The 19,402-nt window shown below is 42.0% G+C and overlaps 1 protein-coding gene across 1 annotated transcript in view; it reads right to left on the bottom strand.

Annotated features, from left to right (window-relative positions):
- Nucleotides 1-200: 200 nt before the first annotated feature.
- Nucleotides 201-19,402, bottom strand: part of LOC124803423 (opioid-binding protein/cell adhesion molecule-like) — a 503,265-nt gene continuing 484,063 nt past the window's right edge. The window contains exons 4-5 of the mRNA XM_047264606.1: nucleotides 326-484; nucleotides 201-230 (exon numbers count right to left, since the gene is read on the bottom strand). Coding sequence (XP_047120562.1) covers nucleotides 201-230; nucleotides 326-484 — 189 coding nt within the window. The remainder of the gene's footprint in view (nucleotides 231-325; nucleotides 485-19,402) is intronic.

Raw genomic sequence — 19,402 nt, 5'->3', positions numbered from 1 at the left:
CGTTTCACCAGGCAACGCCGGTCAACTGTGTATGAGAAATCGGTTGGAAACTTTCCTCATGTTAGCACATTGTAGGTGTCGACACCGGCGTCAACCTTGTGTGAACGCTCTGAAAAGCTAATCTTTTGCATATCACAGCATCTTGTTCCTGTCGATTAAATTTCGCGTCTGTTGCACGTCATCTTCATGGTGTAGCAATTTTAATGGCCAGTAGCGTACATTGATGGAACCTGCAAACTACATTGGGGATGTTGTAGGGGTGTGGAAAAGCAGTATTGGAGTAATAGCGATGCGGTTGGGTGGTGCGGCACGTACCGTCGAGCACGTGCACGGTGATGGTGTCGGCGCGCGCGTTGCTGGGCCGGCACGAGTAGTTGCCGGCGTCGGCCGCGTTGGCGCGCTGCACCAGCAAGCGCGTCGTCGTGACGGGGCCCTTGTCCGTGGCCACGCTGACGCCGCCACGCGGGGAGTCGTAGCTGATCACCTGCAACGAGGTCAGGACACACGGTTCACACTCACACAGTCTCAACTGGTCATCTGAACTTAGGCAGCTGGCACGGTTCAAACTCTCGCACACTTACGCATCACCTGTAAAGCGGAGAGCAGACAATGTTCACCCTCACACAGCCGCAGACGCTGAGTGCAACAAATACAACATACACGATTCACACACACAGAGTCGCTGACAATCACCTGTAACTCGGATGGCAAACATGGTTCAAAATCACACAATCGTAAGTGATCACCTGCTACACGGTCAAGAGCCCGACTCCATTCCTGAATGGTCAGCGAGTCAGAATGCCCTGCTAGGGGCCGAGGTCCGATTTCCATTTGGATCGGAGATCTTGTCCTCTCGGGTACCGTGTGTTGTGCTGTCTTCATCCTATCATCCTCGTGGACATGCAATTCGCAAGAGTAGCATCAGCTAGGAAGACTTGCACAAAGCGACCAGTCCGCCCGACAGGAAGTCCACGCCACACGACATTTCATTTCGTGGCCAGCAGACATGCTTCATACTCATACATCAGTAGCTGACCATCTGAACGTGGGCAGCAAACATGGGACACACTCTCGGACTCATAGTTTATAACCTGCTACATAGGCAGCTGTCAGAGACAGCAAAGGACTTGGAAGAGCAGTTGAACGGAATGGACAGTGTCTTGAAAGGAGGGTATAAGATGAACATCAACAAAAGCAAAACGAGGATCATGGAATGCAGTCGAATTATGTCGGGTGATGCTGAGGCAATTGGATTAGGAAATGAGACACTTAAAGTAGTAAAGGAGTTTTGCTATTTGGGGAGCAGAATTACTGATGATGGTCGAAGTAGAGAGGATATAAAATGTAGACTATCAATGGCAAGGAAAGCGTTTCTGAAGAAGAGAAATTTGCTGACATCGAGTATAGATTTAAGTGTCAGGAAGTCGTTTTTGAAAGTGTTTGTATGGAGTGTAGCCATGTATGGAAGTGAAACATGGACAATAAATAGTGTGGACAAGAAGAGAATAGAAGCTTTCGAAATGTGGTGCTACAGAAGAATGTTGAAGATTAGGTGGGTACATCACGTAACTAATGAGGAGGTATTGAATAGGATTGGGGAGAAGAGAAGTTTGTGGCACAACTTGACTAGAAGAAGGGATCGGTTGGTAGGACATGTCTTGAGGCATCAAGGGATCACCAATTTAGTATTGGAGGGCAGCGTGGAGGGTAAAAATCGTAGAGGGAGACCAAGAGATGAATACACTAAGGAGATAAAGAAGGATGTAGGTTGCAGTAGGTACTGGGAGATGAAGAAGCTTGCACAGGATAGATTAGCATGGAGAGCTGCATCAAACCGGACTCAGGACTGAAGACCACAACAACAACAACATAGGCAGCAGGTATGATACAGGTACAGATTCGTAACTTATTACCTGGCAGCATGGACAGGAGTCACAGTTTACATCATACAGTGGTAAGTATTGAACTTCGCGTCACAGGCAACAGAAACTGTTCATATTCGCACAGTTGTACCTGATCACCTGCTACATGGGCAGAAAACTTGAAACACACTCACACAGTCATAGTTTATCACGTGCAAGGTGGAAAGTAGTCACAGTTCACATGCCGACAGTGGAAAATGAATAACTATATCACCGGCAACAGACAGAGTTCACAGTCTCGTAGTCATACCTGATCACTTGCAACTTGCACAGCAGACGCTGTTATAACTGTTCATCTGCAACACGGACAGGAAGCACGGTTCAAACTCATGCAGTCATGGTCGCTCAGTTGCTACAGGGGCAGCAGACATAATTCACACAGTCATATATGATCACCTGCAGGATGGGCAGCAGACACACATTACTTTCACACAGTCGCAAGTGACCATGTGAAACGTGTACAGCAAACACAGTTCACACTCACACAGTCCTAACTGATCAATTGCAGGATGGGCAGCAGACACAGTTCACACACACACACAATGGTAAACGATCAACTGCATCACAAAGCAAGAGACGCAGTTCACACACTGACACAGTCGTACCCGATCACTTACAACTTGCACAGAAGACACTGTTCTCGTTCTTCACCTGCAACACAGACAGTAGGCACAGTTCATATTCATGCATTCATATCTCATCACCTGCAGGATGGGCACGAGACACAGGTCACACTGACAGAATCTTAAATGATCCTGAGCTACATGGACAGCAGACACGTTCACACTCGCACATTCGTAGCTGATTACCTGCAACGTACACAGTCTCGATTTTTAGCCACCCTATCCCACTCAGGGCTGTTTCTTTCCTCTGCATTGTACATTATACCATCGCATTTTGCAATATGGCACAACAATTATAGCTTCCCGTTTTCCTACTTTCCACCTCAACACTTCTCAATTCAGCTCGTTGGATATACCTATACCCAACGATCCTATAAATCCTGGTCGGTTACTTCCCTTACTATTTTTTCCCAGTATGTACCATTCAACTGATAGCTAATATAAAAGAGTAGTCAAGAACTATAGGTCTCACAGTTGCCTATTATGCGAATTTAACTCCATATCTAGATAGAAGACACAATTAAATACTCAAACGCTTTCAGCAAAATTTTCGCAGTAGAGTTTTAAGATGGAGGCTGTTGAGGATCGAATGTAATGGTAGTTTTTCCTGGGGCCAGTGCTGCCAGTGTGCAGCTGCTGCAAGACGCGTCACCGATGGCACCTCCACCACGGCTGTACTGGGCCGAAGTTTCTTTTGTTTGTGGTAAGCTCATATGGGACAAACTGCTGAGGTCATCGGTCCCCAAGGTTACACAATACTTAACCTAACTTAAACTAAGTTACGCGAAGGACACGACACACACCTATGCCAGAGTGAGGACAGAGACCACAGACGGAGGGAGCCGCGCGAACTGTGGCAAGGCGCCCGAGACCGCGCGGCTACCCCGCGTGGCTGGGGTGAGTTGCGCGAGGCAGCTGGCATATCTAGAATCTCCTGGAAACGAGCGCCGAAGGTGTGGCTGGGCCTGGCGGCTTGCCAGCGACAATCAGTGTAAGATACGGCTGGTTGTGGAGGAGACCAAAGCAGGAGGCTCGTCCTCTATCTATAGATGGACAGTCAGTAACATAGAGCTGTTGGGAAGCTGTTCTGTGGTAAACCAAGACCCTCGCTGAGGCGATGTATGCGTTGACATTGGATGGGCATGGTCAGCCAGAAAGGACGTTGCTGGAATGTCGGTAAAAGACTATTGGAGCCAGTGCTGTTTTATCTGGTCGCACACATGTCATTGCAGAAAGGAGAAACGACTTCAACGGAATGTAAGAGCAAAGAGAGAGTGATTCTGAGCGAACGTTGATATCCTTATTTACTTCTGTTCAAGTTGTGTCACAGCATTATATGCAAAGTGCATTAAGTGAAGTCAGTTGTAGCGCTCTTCGTTCGGTAATTGTGTTTATTGAATTATGGCTTTTGTGGCTACTGCACGTGGGAGTATTTATTTGTACGGTTGTAAATTCAAAGTGATTACAAACCATGCGTCTTTAAAATGGTTATTACAGTTGAAAGATCCATCAAGTCAGTTAACGAGATGGGCATAAAAATTGATATCGACTGTGAAGTAATTCATAATCCAGGGATCAAACATATGAATAGAGATACCCTTAGAAGGAAGATAGCACTTTTACAAGTAGTAGGTGGATGGTAAGCTGTTTGGATAAAGGCACATTCAGCTAACAGTGAGCTTCAATTGTTTTGAACGAAACCTCATTTTCAAATGCATGAAGATGCAGATCTCTCAAGTCTGAACCTCACATTGTAGCTCCTTCAGTTCTGAGAACTGAAATATTCCACCAATCACACAACAACATCTTACCAGGCCATTGAGGGAAAAGAAATACTAGACCTGTAGCTGAAAGATTTTGGTGGAAAACCCGCTGCATTGATGTAGAACAATATATAAGAAATGGCCGCAACTGCTCGCCGGCAGTCCGCCATGGCGCCTGGGTAGCTGACATCACTGGCCATACACGAGACGATTTCTGCGATGGTCCAGGAATACGGGCTAGTTCAGCGGATGTTTCTGATAATGGACCTGCAAGGTCGATATGAGGTCTGTCGTTGCCCACTAACATGAAGTCTCTGTCCGTCGGTTCTAGCTCTTCAGTCTGGCCGCTGGCTGGGTACATTCTTGTTTGGGTGAAACCGGCGGGTTTTCGTGATATGCCCATGGTCCCAAAGCTGCCATACATGCTGGACAAGCAAGAGGCCACGGGTCACGGATTTGAGGAGTTTCCAAGGTGTCTCATGGCAAGTGTGTTGTACAGTGAAACTATAAGTTCCTGTAAACTGAAAGCTGCACATTAATCAGTGTCAAATTTCGAATATCATCTACGTTTCTCTTGTTGCCGTTATAGACTTTGCTTACTCTGGTAGAACAAAGTGGAGTTTACAAACTGTCAACTCGCTAACATCCTACTGAAGTTGCAAATGCCACAGAAAACAGAAACTATGGCTCATTAAATGAGAAAATGAGGACAAATCAAGTCAAAAGCTTATGAAAAAGCACATTGTGGGTATAAATATCAACGTGCAGTTTCTTGATTTCCTTTGTTGCAAAGCCATAATAACCCTCATTTCACCAGCTACCGATGACTCTTAAATACTCCAGCTAGACCTATATCCCTGTAGGTAAGAATGTTCTGCTTGTCTACCACAAGGCAAAATACTCTTCTCTTCGTATTCTGGCATTTGGAAAAATCTCGTTTCGATAACTCAAACCATTTCTAAAGTATGAGAAGTTTTATGAGCATTTCATTCCAGCTTTGTTGCTGGCGTGAGCAATCGCAAGTGTGCCTGACACATAATGCCAATTGTTTCGAGATTGCTCCCAAATCTAGAGAAAAATTCAGTATTTTACCAAATTTTGTACTTAGAAATATATGGTATAATATCCTCAATATGCGAATTCCAATTTTGAGTTGAAAACTTTTTGAATTTTATTTAGTGTGTTACTTTCATGCAAAATATGACAATAACTATGACCATTCATGAAGTGACATACACTTTATCGCGAAGCAGAAATACAAAGCTCTAACTGATGTAAAAATCGATTCGTTTATCGAATAGTTTCTTTAAAATCATTTGAGAAAGTTTGCAGGATAGCCGACATGAGCATGGCGCTCTGCCGGAGTAACGCGCCAGCCACTGACCCGCCGACAACTGACTGACTTGGCTGAATCAAGCCAATCTCAGAAATCTGACCTTGTGTGTACCTGCTTGAGAAGCCCGATCCGTTCCCAGAACTGCGGGTAACTGTATGAAAGTCGCGCCTTTACTAACACACGGGCGAGGACAGAAGGTATTCGAGAAACCGCCTGAAATATCCTTGACTCGGCGCGGAAATCCGCTAGCGTGGGGTCAGCTGGTTTTTCTGTGTTTGCAACCGCTGAGCTTACTCACCTGCATGAACTAGAATCCAACTCGCAGCTGAATGAGCAATGGCTAGTGCAAACGAAAGACAACTTCCGAACACTGAGAATAAAAGATCGAACTCAAATAATGTTTTGCTGGCGTCGGTAACGATTCATAGGTTCCTAACAGCTATCTTTACTTCACGCAGAGGTATCTCCGCTCGGCCCTCAGCAGCGTATTTGCATTAAGGATTCTGTTCAGAATGATCTTATGATTAACAGGTTATGGATAATATAAAAATTCTGCGTTTTTGTTGTGAACTGTTATGTTTCTAATTCTACGATTCTCATATATTTTTCTCAGATACAACTTACCTTAGGGAAATTAGGATGTCTTCCATTATGGCACAAATTCATGATTGTTCATTACATTATATTACATTACATTTATCGTTATCCACGGACCTCTTGTAGAGGAGTCTCTGGGATGTGGAAAGAGTCAAAGTCTCTTTATATAATTTTTTACTCACATACATGGATATTGTACAATTCTAATGCAGACAGTGTCATGAGCTATAATCCTTGGGAAGATATTGGGTGACAGGAAGTTCTTTAATTCACTCTGAAACCAATCTTTATCACTGTACTCTGGTAAGTTATTGAATATATGAGTACCCATATATCTGACTGCTTTTTGTACTAATGTTAAGCTTTTATAGACCTTATACAGATTTCTTTTGGTTCTGGTAGTACAAACATGTTTTGCACTATTTTGTGTAAAAAGAGACATGTAGCAAATGACAAAGGAAATCAGTGACTATATGTACTGAGAAGTAGTAATTAGAATACTAAGTTTCGCAAAGAGGTCTCTGCATGATGATCTAGGACTGACACGAGATATAATTCTAATGACTCTTTTTTGAACTTTGAAAATGTTTTCTTTGTGTGAGGAGTTTCCCCAAAAGATGATTTCATAACTCATTAGTGAATGGAAGTAGGCCGAATAAACTAACTTCTTCATTTTTAAATCACCTATTTCTGCTATCATGCGTACCGCAAATGTTGCAGAACTACAATTTTCCATTAAGTCTAGAATGTGAGTTTTCCAATTTAGGTTGTGGTCATTTTGCACCCTTAAAAATTTGACGCTGTCACCAGCTTTAATTTCATTGTTTGAACACATTATACTTATAGGGTCAGGTGTTCTTTGTGAGGCACTAAACTGTATGTACTGCGTCTTGTCAAAATTCAGTGACAATCTATTTTCCGTGTACCACCCACTGATACAAATATTTCATTAGCTGATTGCTCAGTGAGATTATGGGTACTGTTGTATACCAATACTTGTATCATCTGCAAATAAGACAAAATTTGCATTTTGTGACATTGCATATGTTGTTGTGTGGTCTTCAGTCCTGAGACTGGTTTGATGCAGCTCTCCATGCTACTCTATCCTGTGCAAGCTTTTTCATCTCCCAGTACCTACTGCAACCTACATCCTTCTGAATCTGCTTAGTGTATTCATCTCTTGGTCTCCCTCTACGATTTTTATCCTCCACGCTGCCCTCCAATACTAAATTGGTGATCCCTTGATGCCTCAGAACATGTCCTACCAACCGATCCCTTCTTCTGGTCAAGTTGTGCCACAAACTTCTCTTCTCCCCAATCGTATTCAATACCTCCTCATTAGTTATGTGATCTACCCATCTAATCTTCAGCATTCTTCTGTAGCACCACATTTCGAAAGCTTCTATTCTCTTCTTGTCCAGACTATTTATCGTCCATGTTTCACTTCCATACATGGCCACGCTCCATACGAATACTTTCAGAAATGACTTCCTGACACTTAAATCAATACTGGATGTTAACAAATTTCTCTTCTTCAGAAACGCTTTCCTTGCCATTGCCAGCCTACATTTTATATCCCCTCTACTTCGACCATCATCAGTTATTTTGCTCCCCAAATAGCAAAACTCCTTTACTACTTTAAGTGCCTCATTTCCTAATCTAATTCCCTCAGCATCACCTGACTTAATTAGACTACATTCCATGATCCTTGTTTTGCTTTTGTTGATGTTCATCTTATATCCTCCTTTCAAGACACTGTCCATTCCATTCAACTGCTCTTCCAAGTCCTTTGCTGTCTCTGACAGAATTACAATGTCATCGGCGAACCTCAAAGTTTTTATTTCTTCTCCATGAATTTTAATACCTACTCCGAATTTTTCTTTTGTTTCCCTTACTGCTTGCTCAATATACAGATTGAACAACATCGGGGAGAGGCTACAACCCTGTCTTACTCCCTTCCCAACCACTGCTTCCCTTTCATGTCCCTCGACTCTTATAACTGCCATCTGGTTTCTGTACAAATTGTAAATAGCCTTTCGCTCCCTGTATTTTACCCCTGCCACCTTTAGAATTTGAAAGAGAGTATTCCAGTCAACATTGTCAAAAGCTTTCTGTAAGTCTACAAATGCTAGAAACGTAGGTTTGCCTTTCCTTAATCTTTCTTCTAAGATAAGTCGTAAGGTCAGTATTGCCTCACGTATTCCAGTGTTTCTACGGAATCCAAACTGATCTTCCCCGAGGTTGGCTTCTACCAGTTTTTCCATTCGTCTGTAAAGAATTCGTGTTAGTATTTTGCAGCTGTGACTTATTAAGCTGATAGTTCGGTAATTTTCACATCTGTCAACACCTGCTTTCTTTGGGATTGGAATTATTATATTCTTCTTGAAGTCTGAGGGTATTTCGCCTGTTTCATACATCTTGCTCACCAGATGGTAGAGTTTTGTCAGGACTGGCTCTCCCACGGCCGTCAGTAGTTCCAATGGAATATTGTCTACTCCGGGGGCCTCGTTTCGACTCAGGTCTTTCAGTGCTCTGTCAAACTCTTGACGCAGTATCATAGCTCCCATTTCATCTTCATCTACATCCTCTTCCATTTCCATAATATTGTCCTCAAGTACATCGCCCTTGTATAGACCCTCTATATACTCCTTCCACCTTTCTGCTTTCCCTTCTTTGCTTAGAACTGGGTTTCCATCTGAGCTCTTGATATTCATACAAGTTGTTCTCTTATCTCCAAAGGTCTCTTTAATTTTCCTGTAGGCGGTATCTATCTTACCCCTAATGAGATAGGCCTCTACATCCTTACATTTGTCTTCTAGCCATCCCTGCTTAGCCATTTTGCACTTCCTGTCGATCTCATTTTTGAGACGTTTGTATTCCTTTTTGCCTGTTTCACTTACTGCATTTTTATATTTTCTCCTTTCATCAATTAAATTAAATATTTCTTCTGTTACCCAAGGATTTCTACTAGCCCTCGTCTTTTTACCTACACATTGCATATGGAAGGTCATTAATATACAGGGTGTTACAAAAAGGTACTGCCAAACTTTCAGGAAACAGTCCTCACACATAAATAAAGAAAAGATGTTATGTGGTCATGTGTCCAGAAACGCTTAATTTCCATGTCAGAGCTCATTTTAGTTTCGTCAGTATGTACTGTACTTCCTCGATTCACCGCCATGATTTCATGCGGGATACTCTACCTGTGCTGCTAAAACATGTGCCTTTACAAGTACGACACAACATGTGGTTCATGCACGATGGAGCTCCTGCACATTTCAATCGAAGTGTTCGTACGCTTCTCAACCACAGATTCGGTGATCGATGGATTGGTAGAGGCGGACCAATTCCATGGCCTCCACGCTCTCATGACCTCAACCCTCTTGACTTTCATTTATGGGGCCATTTGAAAGCTCTTGTCTACGCAACCCCGGTACCAAATGTAGAGAATCATCGTGCTCGTATTGCGGACGGCTGTGATGCAATACGACATTCTCCAGGGCTGCATCAGCGCATCAGGGATTCCAAACGACGGAGGGTGGATGCATGTATCCTCGCTAACGGAGGACATTTTGAACATTTCCTGTAACAAAGTGTTTGAAGTCAAGCTGGTACGTTCTGTTGCTGTGTGTTTCCATTCCATGATTAATGTGATTTGAAGAGAAGTAATAAAATGAGCTCTACCATGGAAAGTAAGCGTTTCCGGACACATGTCCACATAACATATTTTCTTTCTTTGTGTGTGAGGAATGTTTCCTGAAAGTTTGACTGTACGTTTTTGTTGTAACACCCTGTAAACAACAAGGGTCCTAAAATAGAGCCCTGGTGCACTCCTCGTCTGATGGTTTCATATTTTCAATGACCATTGTTATGTGGTAAGCCTGACCCAAACACACACTGTTTTCTACTAAAAGGATAGGGTGAGAACCATGAGCGTGTTACTCCTGTTATCCCATACAATTTAATTTTTGTATAAGGATATAATGCTTAACACAATCAAAAGCTTTAGCCAGATCACAGAATATATAAAGTGGTAATATCTTTTGAGTTATTGATTCTAATATATCATCTATAAAAGTGAATATAGATTGATCAGTTGACAATCCTTTCCGAAATAAAAACTGATTGTGAATGACAATATTTTTCTGTACTAAGTGTTTATAAAGTCTATTGTACATAACTCTTTAAAACACTTTTGAAAATATTGCCAATAATTACATGGGACAGAAGTTTTCCAATGATGATTTGTCTCCTTTTTAGGTTTGACAATAGCATATTTAAGCCTACCTTTGAAAGTACCACTGTGGAGGGATTCATTACATAAGTAACTCAGTATGTCACAAAGTTCTGAGGAGCAACATTTAATTATTGTAATGCTCATTTCATCATAACCACTGGAACATTTGTTTTTAAGAGAGCTAATAATACAAGAAATCTCTTTTGGTGAGGTAGTATATTGTTGAATTTTGTCAAACTTCTGCAGAAATGCATTTTTTAAATATCTTAAGACGTCCTCTAAGGAACTATGCAAACCTAAGTTGCCTGCTACTGAAAGGAAATAGTTGTTGAAAGTGTCTGCAATTTTGGAGGTATCTCTAATCAACTAATTATTTACATTTAACATAGTTTCCTCATTTGCCTGATTAGTTTTCGCTGTTTCACTTTTTACTGTGTTTCATTTAGTTTTTATCTTGTTATTAGAGGCATTTATTTTTTCTTGAAAATAAATACATTTTGAGGTTCTGATTCTCTGTCTAGAATTTTACAATATAATTTGTAATGTGTTTTAGCTGTGTAGTCATCGTTTTTCCTTGCCATTAAGTATTGTCTTCTTTTCGTTTTGGAAGATACTTTTATTCCATTTGTAATCCAAGGTTTTGAAACATTTAATCTATTTGCTTTGATTACTTTCTTTGTGCATCAGTTTTCTGTGTGACCTATGACCATATTAGAGAAACAGTGAGTTTTTCATTTATACCAGGTGAACTGTATACATCTTTCCAGTCTGTATTCCTCAAACAGTTTTTTATACCTACAGTTCCTGTTTCATTTATTATTCATATAGCTTCCCACTTACTGTTATTATTTAAATCAGACCCCACTATGTTAAATGTAAGCAACTGGGCATCATGATCTGAAAGGCCATTAAATACTGGATTTATACTATGATTTGCTAGTGTGGTAGTATCTATGAAAATGTCATCAGTAGCAGTGGTGCTGGTACCCAAAATCCTGGTTGGAAACTGTACTAAGGGAATGAGATTGTAAGAAGTGGTAAGAGACTCTAGTATGGATCTTGAGTGAGTATCCTTCAGAAATTTAAATTAAAACTTCCACTTAGTATGAGTTCACTATTTTTAGAAGTTAAGAAATTTAATACTGCATCAAGCTGTTTAGTGAATAGCCAGAAATTCCAGTTGGAGCCCTGCATATTGTGACTATAATTATATTTCTTTTGTGTGTTTCTACTTGTGTGGCACATGCACCAGAATGCTCATCACTACAGTATTTAAGAATGTCAGTGTTTTTGTACTTGTGACCCTTTCTAATGTAAGTGGCAATTCCTCCTTTCTCCATCCCTTTTATACAATACTTTGAAGCTATGATGTACCCTTCCATATTAGGTATTTCAATTCCACTACCTAAATGATGTTCAGAAATACAAATAATATCAGCAGCATGTGTTGACTATAGCTCATCTAAACAGATCTGAAATTCATAAGTTTTGTTTTTAAACCTCTGATATTTTGTTGTAGTAAATTTACTGTTACTTTTCTGTGTCTTCACAAGTATTTTGCTTAACATTTTCAGATACATCTGGTTTAAACAATGAATGTGTAGATAATGAGGTTAACCTAAAGAAGAACTACTTCCATGAGTTGCAGTGTCCCCCCTTTAGAGAATTTGCTATCAGCCTAACCAGTATATCCTTCCCTATTCTACAGAGATGCAGGCCATGAGAAGTAAAGCCCCACCTACCAATAGTTTCAACAGGAGCCAAACCAATCCCTGACCCAGACCCAGCCGAAAGCAGTTGATCCAACTCCATATTGACCCGTTCACAGAGCTGTTCAACTGGGGTCGATTGTACCACTTTAAAACAGGCACAAACCCAACACTAGTATTGTTCGTCGCTGATGCTATTTTTACCTGGTCACTCTCAATACTGTAACCCAGGTCCTAATCAATTCTTTTCTTGCTCCACCCACAATTACAACATGTCCTCCTTGGTGAAATCTTTACACGAAGATCTCTATCACTTGACTGAGAGATGCTCTAGGCTTGAAAATGTTTGTGACCTGGTAGCTGTCACCTAATTTTCCTGTAGAAGCTGGCCCACACCTCTTCCATGACTGCCACCTAACAGCAGAATTTTCTTCCTGCTTCCTACTTTTTCTGAAGCAACAGGCTTCCTAACTGAATTCTGCTGTGCATCAGCTACACATGCATCTACATGAAGCTCTTCATTACTTAACTGTGGCAGAGGGGCAAATCTATTTTTTGTGCCATCAGTGAAACTGCCAGATACTGTCCTCTTCCTGTGGCCCCTGTTCCCTGCTACCACTTCTCACTTCTCTTCACCCTTCTCCCCCTCAACCTATTTATTTCCTCCCTAGCTTTGTCTAATTCAGCCTGATGTGCTCTAATCTTCCCGTCCTGTTCTGCTATTTTCGTATCCCGTGAACACACTCTACAGTACCTAGCAAGAGTCTCATTTTGTTCCCCAATTTGCATGCCACTACATTCCCCCCAATGAGAGGATCTCTCACAACAGCTGCGTAGCACCCCAGAACTAACTTTCCCACAGCAGCTAAAACACTTGACACTCACGATTGCTAACAACATAGGCCTACTTTTTAAGCTTTCGCTAAATGAAGATAATTATACTTAATTATACTTAATTTGTTTCCAGCCAGACTTTTACAAAAAACGAATTAGCCAACATTAGCCTGAGTCAACAACAGCTTGTGCAAACAGTGATCTGTGAACATAAGGCCACGTTATGCGACTTATTATCGAGTTCTCGGTCGAGTAGGCGATTACACTGAAACGCGCGACATTCCGATCAACAACTTTGTTGTCTTCCTCAAATTCAGTTACTGGGGATCATAATGCGCTTACTTCACGGCCCACAACAAAACCTGATTTTAAATAGTTGTATACACCATCAATCAATCACACCAAGATGTTCCGACAGTTCACTGTTTAAGGCTTCTGGAATAATGTACCGGAATGCTGCCTGGCAATTAGATGAATTAATACTCACAAGCTATACAGGATGTAATAGGTATAAGTGGAGGTATTTTTATATGTTGTATCTTCATAGATACACACGTCAGTGTGCTGATTGTTTTTTCTCTGCTTCGAATAGCCCTCCCAAAAACCGTCGCAAACTTTACTACCTGATGTGTTCCGCACAGTCGTAAATGCACCACTTAGTGGGCTACAACTCTGTCAGTACAGACTCTCCTCTTGTCTACACACATCTGCACTTCGTAACTGCGTTGCTGCCTAGGGAATATAAACCTTATTCGCATACCGGTGCCAAACACACTTGGAGGTGCTACCCATCCTAAAAACTTACTTGTTATAATTATTAGCCTGCAATTGCATAAATACTGACGTAATGTTTTTCGATACTCCGTCCCCAGTAAACAATAAAAATATCTGAACTTTTACGCGTTCACTCTGTACTTAAATTTTACATTGCTTTTTTTCTGTGATTCATTCGTAAGTGTACTGAAAAGCATTTTTTGTTTTGAAGTACGTCTGAACTGTACAGAACGATAGTCGAAGATTTCTTCCTAGAATATTAATTAGTTTTTTATTGAGATGTAACCTTCCAGTTTATAGAAGAGGCATTTCTTGTCAAAAAGTATTCTTCATTTCCAGATATTCAGCTCCTCCTATTTTGACCACCAACATTTGACACTGCCAGTACGCTGGTGTTGCCATACTGAAAGTTGCCTCTTATTTACCTAAAACGTATCCTGCTAGGATGAGCCAAGAGAAATTCTACTCTTCAGTCAATGTCAGAACACTCAGAACGCACTGCTTCTATGTAGGCAAGACGGTTTGCTGACGCTACTACTTAGACCGGATCATCATAAAAAGTGATCAGTATATGTAATATGATTAAAAACGTGCAACTGAGACCGAACAATAATTAATAACTATCTTAAACAGCAGTACAGTTGCTGAATCTCTCAGGACGGTAATGTCGGCTACAGTAAGTCATATTAGGTCGCGCTCTGTCTCTTTCCTTTCCACTCACTTGATTCATTCAGATCAGGGATATTTTGGGGCTATTCTTACCTCTTAACGTGACAGTGGACTCAACATCACTGGATGTCCGGTCCTGCCATGCCGTATTCATTCCTCACTCGGTCTCCAGTTTTTCAAATAGTAGGCGGTGGTTAGCAGAGAAGTTCGATTCTCAAGTGGTCTTGCATGGCAGGCGTGAGAATTATATCCTTACGTGCGGAATATTCCCCAGTTATTGTGTTAGTGGGTCCATGACTTGCCACATAACGTTCTGTTCATCGGTCACTGTTAGCGATCTTGTCCTATGTTTCTTCATGATTATCAACTAGTTAACCATGTCTTCTGAAGTAAAGGCCATTTATGATAACAGTAAAGCAATCTACAGGTCTCCTCCAAGTCATATTCCGCCACCGGGGCTCGGAAGACTTTTCCGTTGCGTGACAATTCGATGATTGGTACCTGGGCCTCAACTTCATCGCCGATCCTAATTTTGAAAACGGCGGTGAAGGAACGTGGGACGGAAAACTCTGATACGTTGTTTCGAGTAGACAAGACGGGCTACTGAAGCAACTACTTAAACCTGAAAATGATTCAAAGTGACTGAAACATGTAGCCTGAGTAAAAATGCGAAATTGAGATGGAGCCGTAAACAAGAATTATCTTCAACATGGCTTAAACACCGACTTCCGGAGAAACAGCAGACGACTTCAAGTACTCACAGAAGCACACTAACGCAGCAATGAGGCGCTGCACGCTACTCTGTCTTCGACGCGATTCAGAGTTCCGCGCTAGCCTTACTCTGCCCGTCTCCTAGAGAATCAGACGTGTAGAGGTCGTTTCTCGGTCTTTAGGAGTAGGGCAAAGCAAACTGCTCTAAATTGTAAGGTGACCAATCATAATTCCTCCCGCCTGTCGTCGCCTACTTATCCTCGTCTGAATGTATACCTTGCTCCCGTCTTCCGTCCCCATTTTTTCATGATTATTACTTTCGTATCAAAAGCGAGAGGATGAAACTCGTTAAATTTTAAAATGTCCAGTTATCTTCAGGCTTATAACTCTCCGTCCCTTTGTATCTTTCACACTTAGCCGTCTCTGCGTCTGACAGAAAGGCGTTAACTCACAGTTAGAGAGGAAGGTGGGACCACTATCGGTGGATTTGAAACACACCAACGATGGGCCGTGCGGAGTACGCGTCTTCTGTCCATTCCCCGACCTGCATGTCTCTCTAATGTCCAAAACGCTCCCTTTGCGGACTGGTGGGGAGGAGTTTTCATAAGAAATTGGAACACGCCGGTGATCCTCTCCTTGGCGGATCCGCGTTTTCCATCTCCCTCACTCTCAAAGTAACATTCTCTATGAGATGGAGAGAAGAGACTTGCGTTAACATTTAGCTGCCTTCCTCACGCAAACAGCGTCTTGCATGTCTCTCTAGTGTCCAAAACGCTCCCTCTGGGGACTGGGGGGGGGAGTTTTCATAAGAAATTGGAACACGCCAGTGATCCTCTCCTTGGCGGATCCGCGTTTTCCATCTCCCTTACTCTCAAAGTAACATTCTCTATGAGATGGAGAGAAGAGACTTGCGTTAAAATTTAGCTGCCTTCCTCACGCAAACAGCGTCTTGCATGTCTCTCTAGTGTCCAAAACGCTCCCTCTGCGGACTGGTGGGGAGGAGTTTTCATAAGAAATTGGAACACGCCAGTGATCCTCTCCTTGGCGGATCCGCGTTTTCCATCTCCCTCACTCTCAAAGTAACATTCTCTATGAGATGGAGGGAAGAGACTTGCGTTAAAATTTAGCTGCCTTCCTCACGCAAACAGCGTCTTTGGCACGCTCGACGTAAGGTTTCGGGGCGGGAAATGTTTTTGTTACCGTTTGAAACACCAACCCAACGTTCCCGCCCCCTTTGACACTGTAACGTCTTAATTTCAACTGCACATGTAATCGCCCAACTGTAGTCGCACGTGGAATGATGGATAAAGGAACTTAACTGAAATAAAAAAGGTAGTCCTATCTTCCTTCCAGAAGGTTTTAGCGCTCCCTCCCCAATGTGAAATTTGCATTTCACACTCTGACGCAAATATTTCGGTAATGGAAGAAGCAGCTGATACGCGGTTTTCACAGACTGGAATGGTAGGTAGGGGCCTGCCTTTGCAGCTCATACGTGGTATGAGCTTCAAATGTTCATTTATTTACAAAAGGTACAATTATGTTAATGGGACTATGTCAATTGACAGTACCATAATGAAAGTAGACTAAGGTTCAATGTCAGTGGTGTTTTCTGCAAGAGTCTAGCGCAAGTAGTTTATAAGATAACGGAATTTGGACGTCGAAAAAAGTGGCACTTGTGTGTTCCATGTGGTAGCACAAACGAATTTGAAATTCACTTGGGTGCGTATGTGCAGCCCTACACACATGTTAATACGTCTCTGTAAGAGCCGCGTTGATAAATAGGACACAACCTATGCCAAAGGAGAAACAAAGGTGAATACAGCACCTCTGTGGGGGCTCACACGTAAAGAACCAATGTACCATCAAAGTCTTTTCTCGAAATGATGACCACCAGTGTTAATAGAAGCTTGCAGTCTGCTATGAAACGGTTGCCTCAAACGTTCTAGATTTTCAGCGGAAATTACAGTGCAAGTAGTAGTAATACGCCGGTTCAAGTCATCTGTACCGTCTGAAGGGAATGAAGTGAATGAAGAATTTCATGTTTGCTGGAGTATCTCTCAGCGTGAATTTTAGACGAACGAACAGCACACTTCCTATATTCGTCGTAAATCATCAGCACATCTTCTTTTTTCGCATTGGGAAGTATCATCTTCCAATAACGTCCTACAACGTCCACTGTCACACAATAATTGACAGAACCGTCGCAATGCAATCTCAGCATACACATACCAAATGTACTCAAACTTATTGTCTTTGCCCAGCATCTACGCAATGGGATGTAGCAAACCTTTCGGTGTTTACAGTGTTCGCAATACCATAACTCGTAAACTACTTGTACTAGATTTCTGGGACACACACCATTGACATTCTTACATATTTAATCCACTTTCGTTATTTTGCTGTCAACAAGCACGGTCGTATTTAAAGACTTATAACTGTCGTAAATAACTGCACTTCCGTCAACGACACGAAATCTGTGTATTGGCTGCAAATACATGCCGTTTTTACAATTCGTTATGTGAAAATCATATATCGATTGGGCCTTCCGTGCCCGAAATACATGCGGTGCAAGTGTTACGTGAACCTGCCTGTATACAGCGTCGCCGTCATAACGCACAGATTAAACATCTCGTCAGTCTATATGAAAAGGACTAAGAGTCATCTTTCAATATACCAAATACGTGCCTGCCGAATCAGTCGTGTGAGGAACACATAGGCCTCCGATAACTATTACATTCTCGACATCAACAGACAAAGAATTCGATTCCTTTGGGTCACTTAACAGGATAGTCATCGTTTTATCAGACAAGCACTCAGGGAAAATTGTTTCAAAAAAAGCTACCCGTAGTGGAAATGCAGAGCTTTAGGACAGCGTTTACCAAAATAAGTAAGAAGCAAAGGACTAAGAGAACTGCAGAGTTTTTCCTTATATTCATAAATCATATTTAAGGAAATCCTATACAAATGTGTAATTATCTACTTTGGAAGTGTAATCTACAATTTCAAAAATAAAAAATTATTTTCACTAGAAAACAAGTGGAGAAAATAATATTCTTTGAAATTTTGTACTGCAAAAAAAAAAAAAAAAAAAAAAAAAAGGAAAAAATCTTTATACAAGAGGAATAATGAGAGCTTGTGATGTACAGAACTGCGCTGATCTAAGCTGTTTGAACTTTAGAACGAACCAAAACAATGTCCATCTTGAACACTTCACAATTTTGTACAAGAAATAGTAAGAGTCTTAGGCTCTAATAAAAATAGGTATCAGACTGCTACGTGTACATTTTCTACTTCCCTTGCCTAAAACATTTGGGGGAGCAACTAAAGCAGCAGATTGTCCGCTAACGATGTTTTCAGTCGGTGTTAGCTACTCCAGGATGACACGTGCACCATAGACAAGTAGGATAAATATTTTACATTGTTTACAGGGAGACCTGAAGTAAGCTTTGTCTCGGAAGTCAACTTACAGAAAAACTGTGTCGATCATTAACAAGAATGGGAAACGTGAACAGGTAGTCGGTGCAGCCGGTGCAAGAGGGAGAAATCTGACGTCAGTGAAAACTTCCTGCCAACTGTTAACTGAAATAGCTATCTGGACTGGCTAATTGTTGGAGAATTAGAACTCTCAGCGCTGCCATCCCAAAAAAAGGAATGTACTCCCTTCAACATTCTATCGTTCATCATTCTGGAAGTGGCGGGAATGGAAATGGAAAGATTGGTTACTTGTGCCGGTACTGATGACCATAATGTTGAGCGCCCCACAAACCAACATCATCATCATCATCATCATCGGAGACTATCAGCAGTCAGACCAGGATTTCTCGTTCCGTGTGTAGGCTCCCGTGAGTACAACACAAACGGCTGCATTTGGAAACGCGACAAAACAGGAATGCATGGACTGTGATGAATGGAATCATATTGTGTTCACCGAAGAATCGCGGTTTTGCACTACCCCCCAATGAGCATCGTCGATGGGTATGGCGGCGACCTTGGGAGAGGTCCCAGTCTTCCAAGGACTTGGAGAGGAACAAATGGTTCAAATCGCTCTGAGCACTATAGGACTTAACTGCTGTGGTCATCAGTCCCCTAGTACTTAGAACTACTTAAACGTAACTAACCTAAGGACATCACTCACATCCATGCCCGAGGCAGGATTCGAACCTGCGACGGCAGCGGTTACGCGGTTCCAGATTGTAGCGCCTAGAGCAGCTCGGCCACTCCTTCCGG

This window comes from Schistocerca piceifrons, chromosome 6 (assembly GCF_021461385.2).
Source record: "Schistocerca piceifrons isolate TAMUIC-IGC-003096 chromosome 6, iqSchPice1.1, whole genome shotgun sequence".
In the NCBI taxonomy this organism is placed as follows: domain Eukaryota; kingdom Metazoa; phylum Arthropoda; class Insecta; order Orthoptera; family Acrididae; genus Schistocerca; species Schistocerca piceifrons.
The sequence above is the reverse complement of the archived record's forward strand: the minus strand, read 5'-3'. Positions and strand labels throughout refer to the sequence as shown.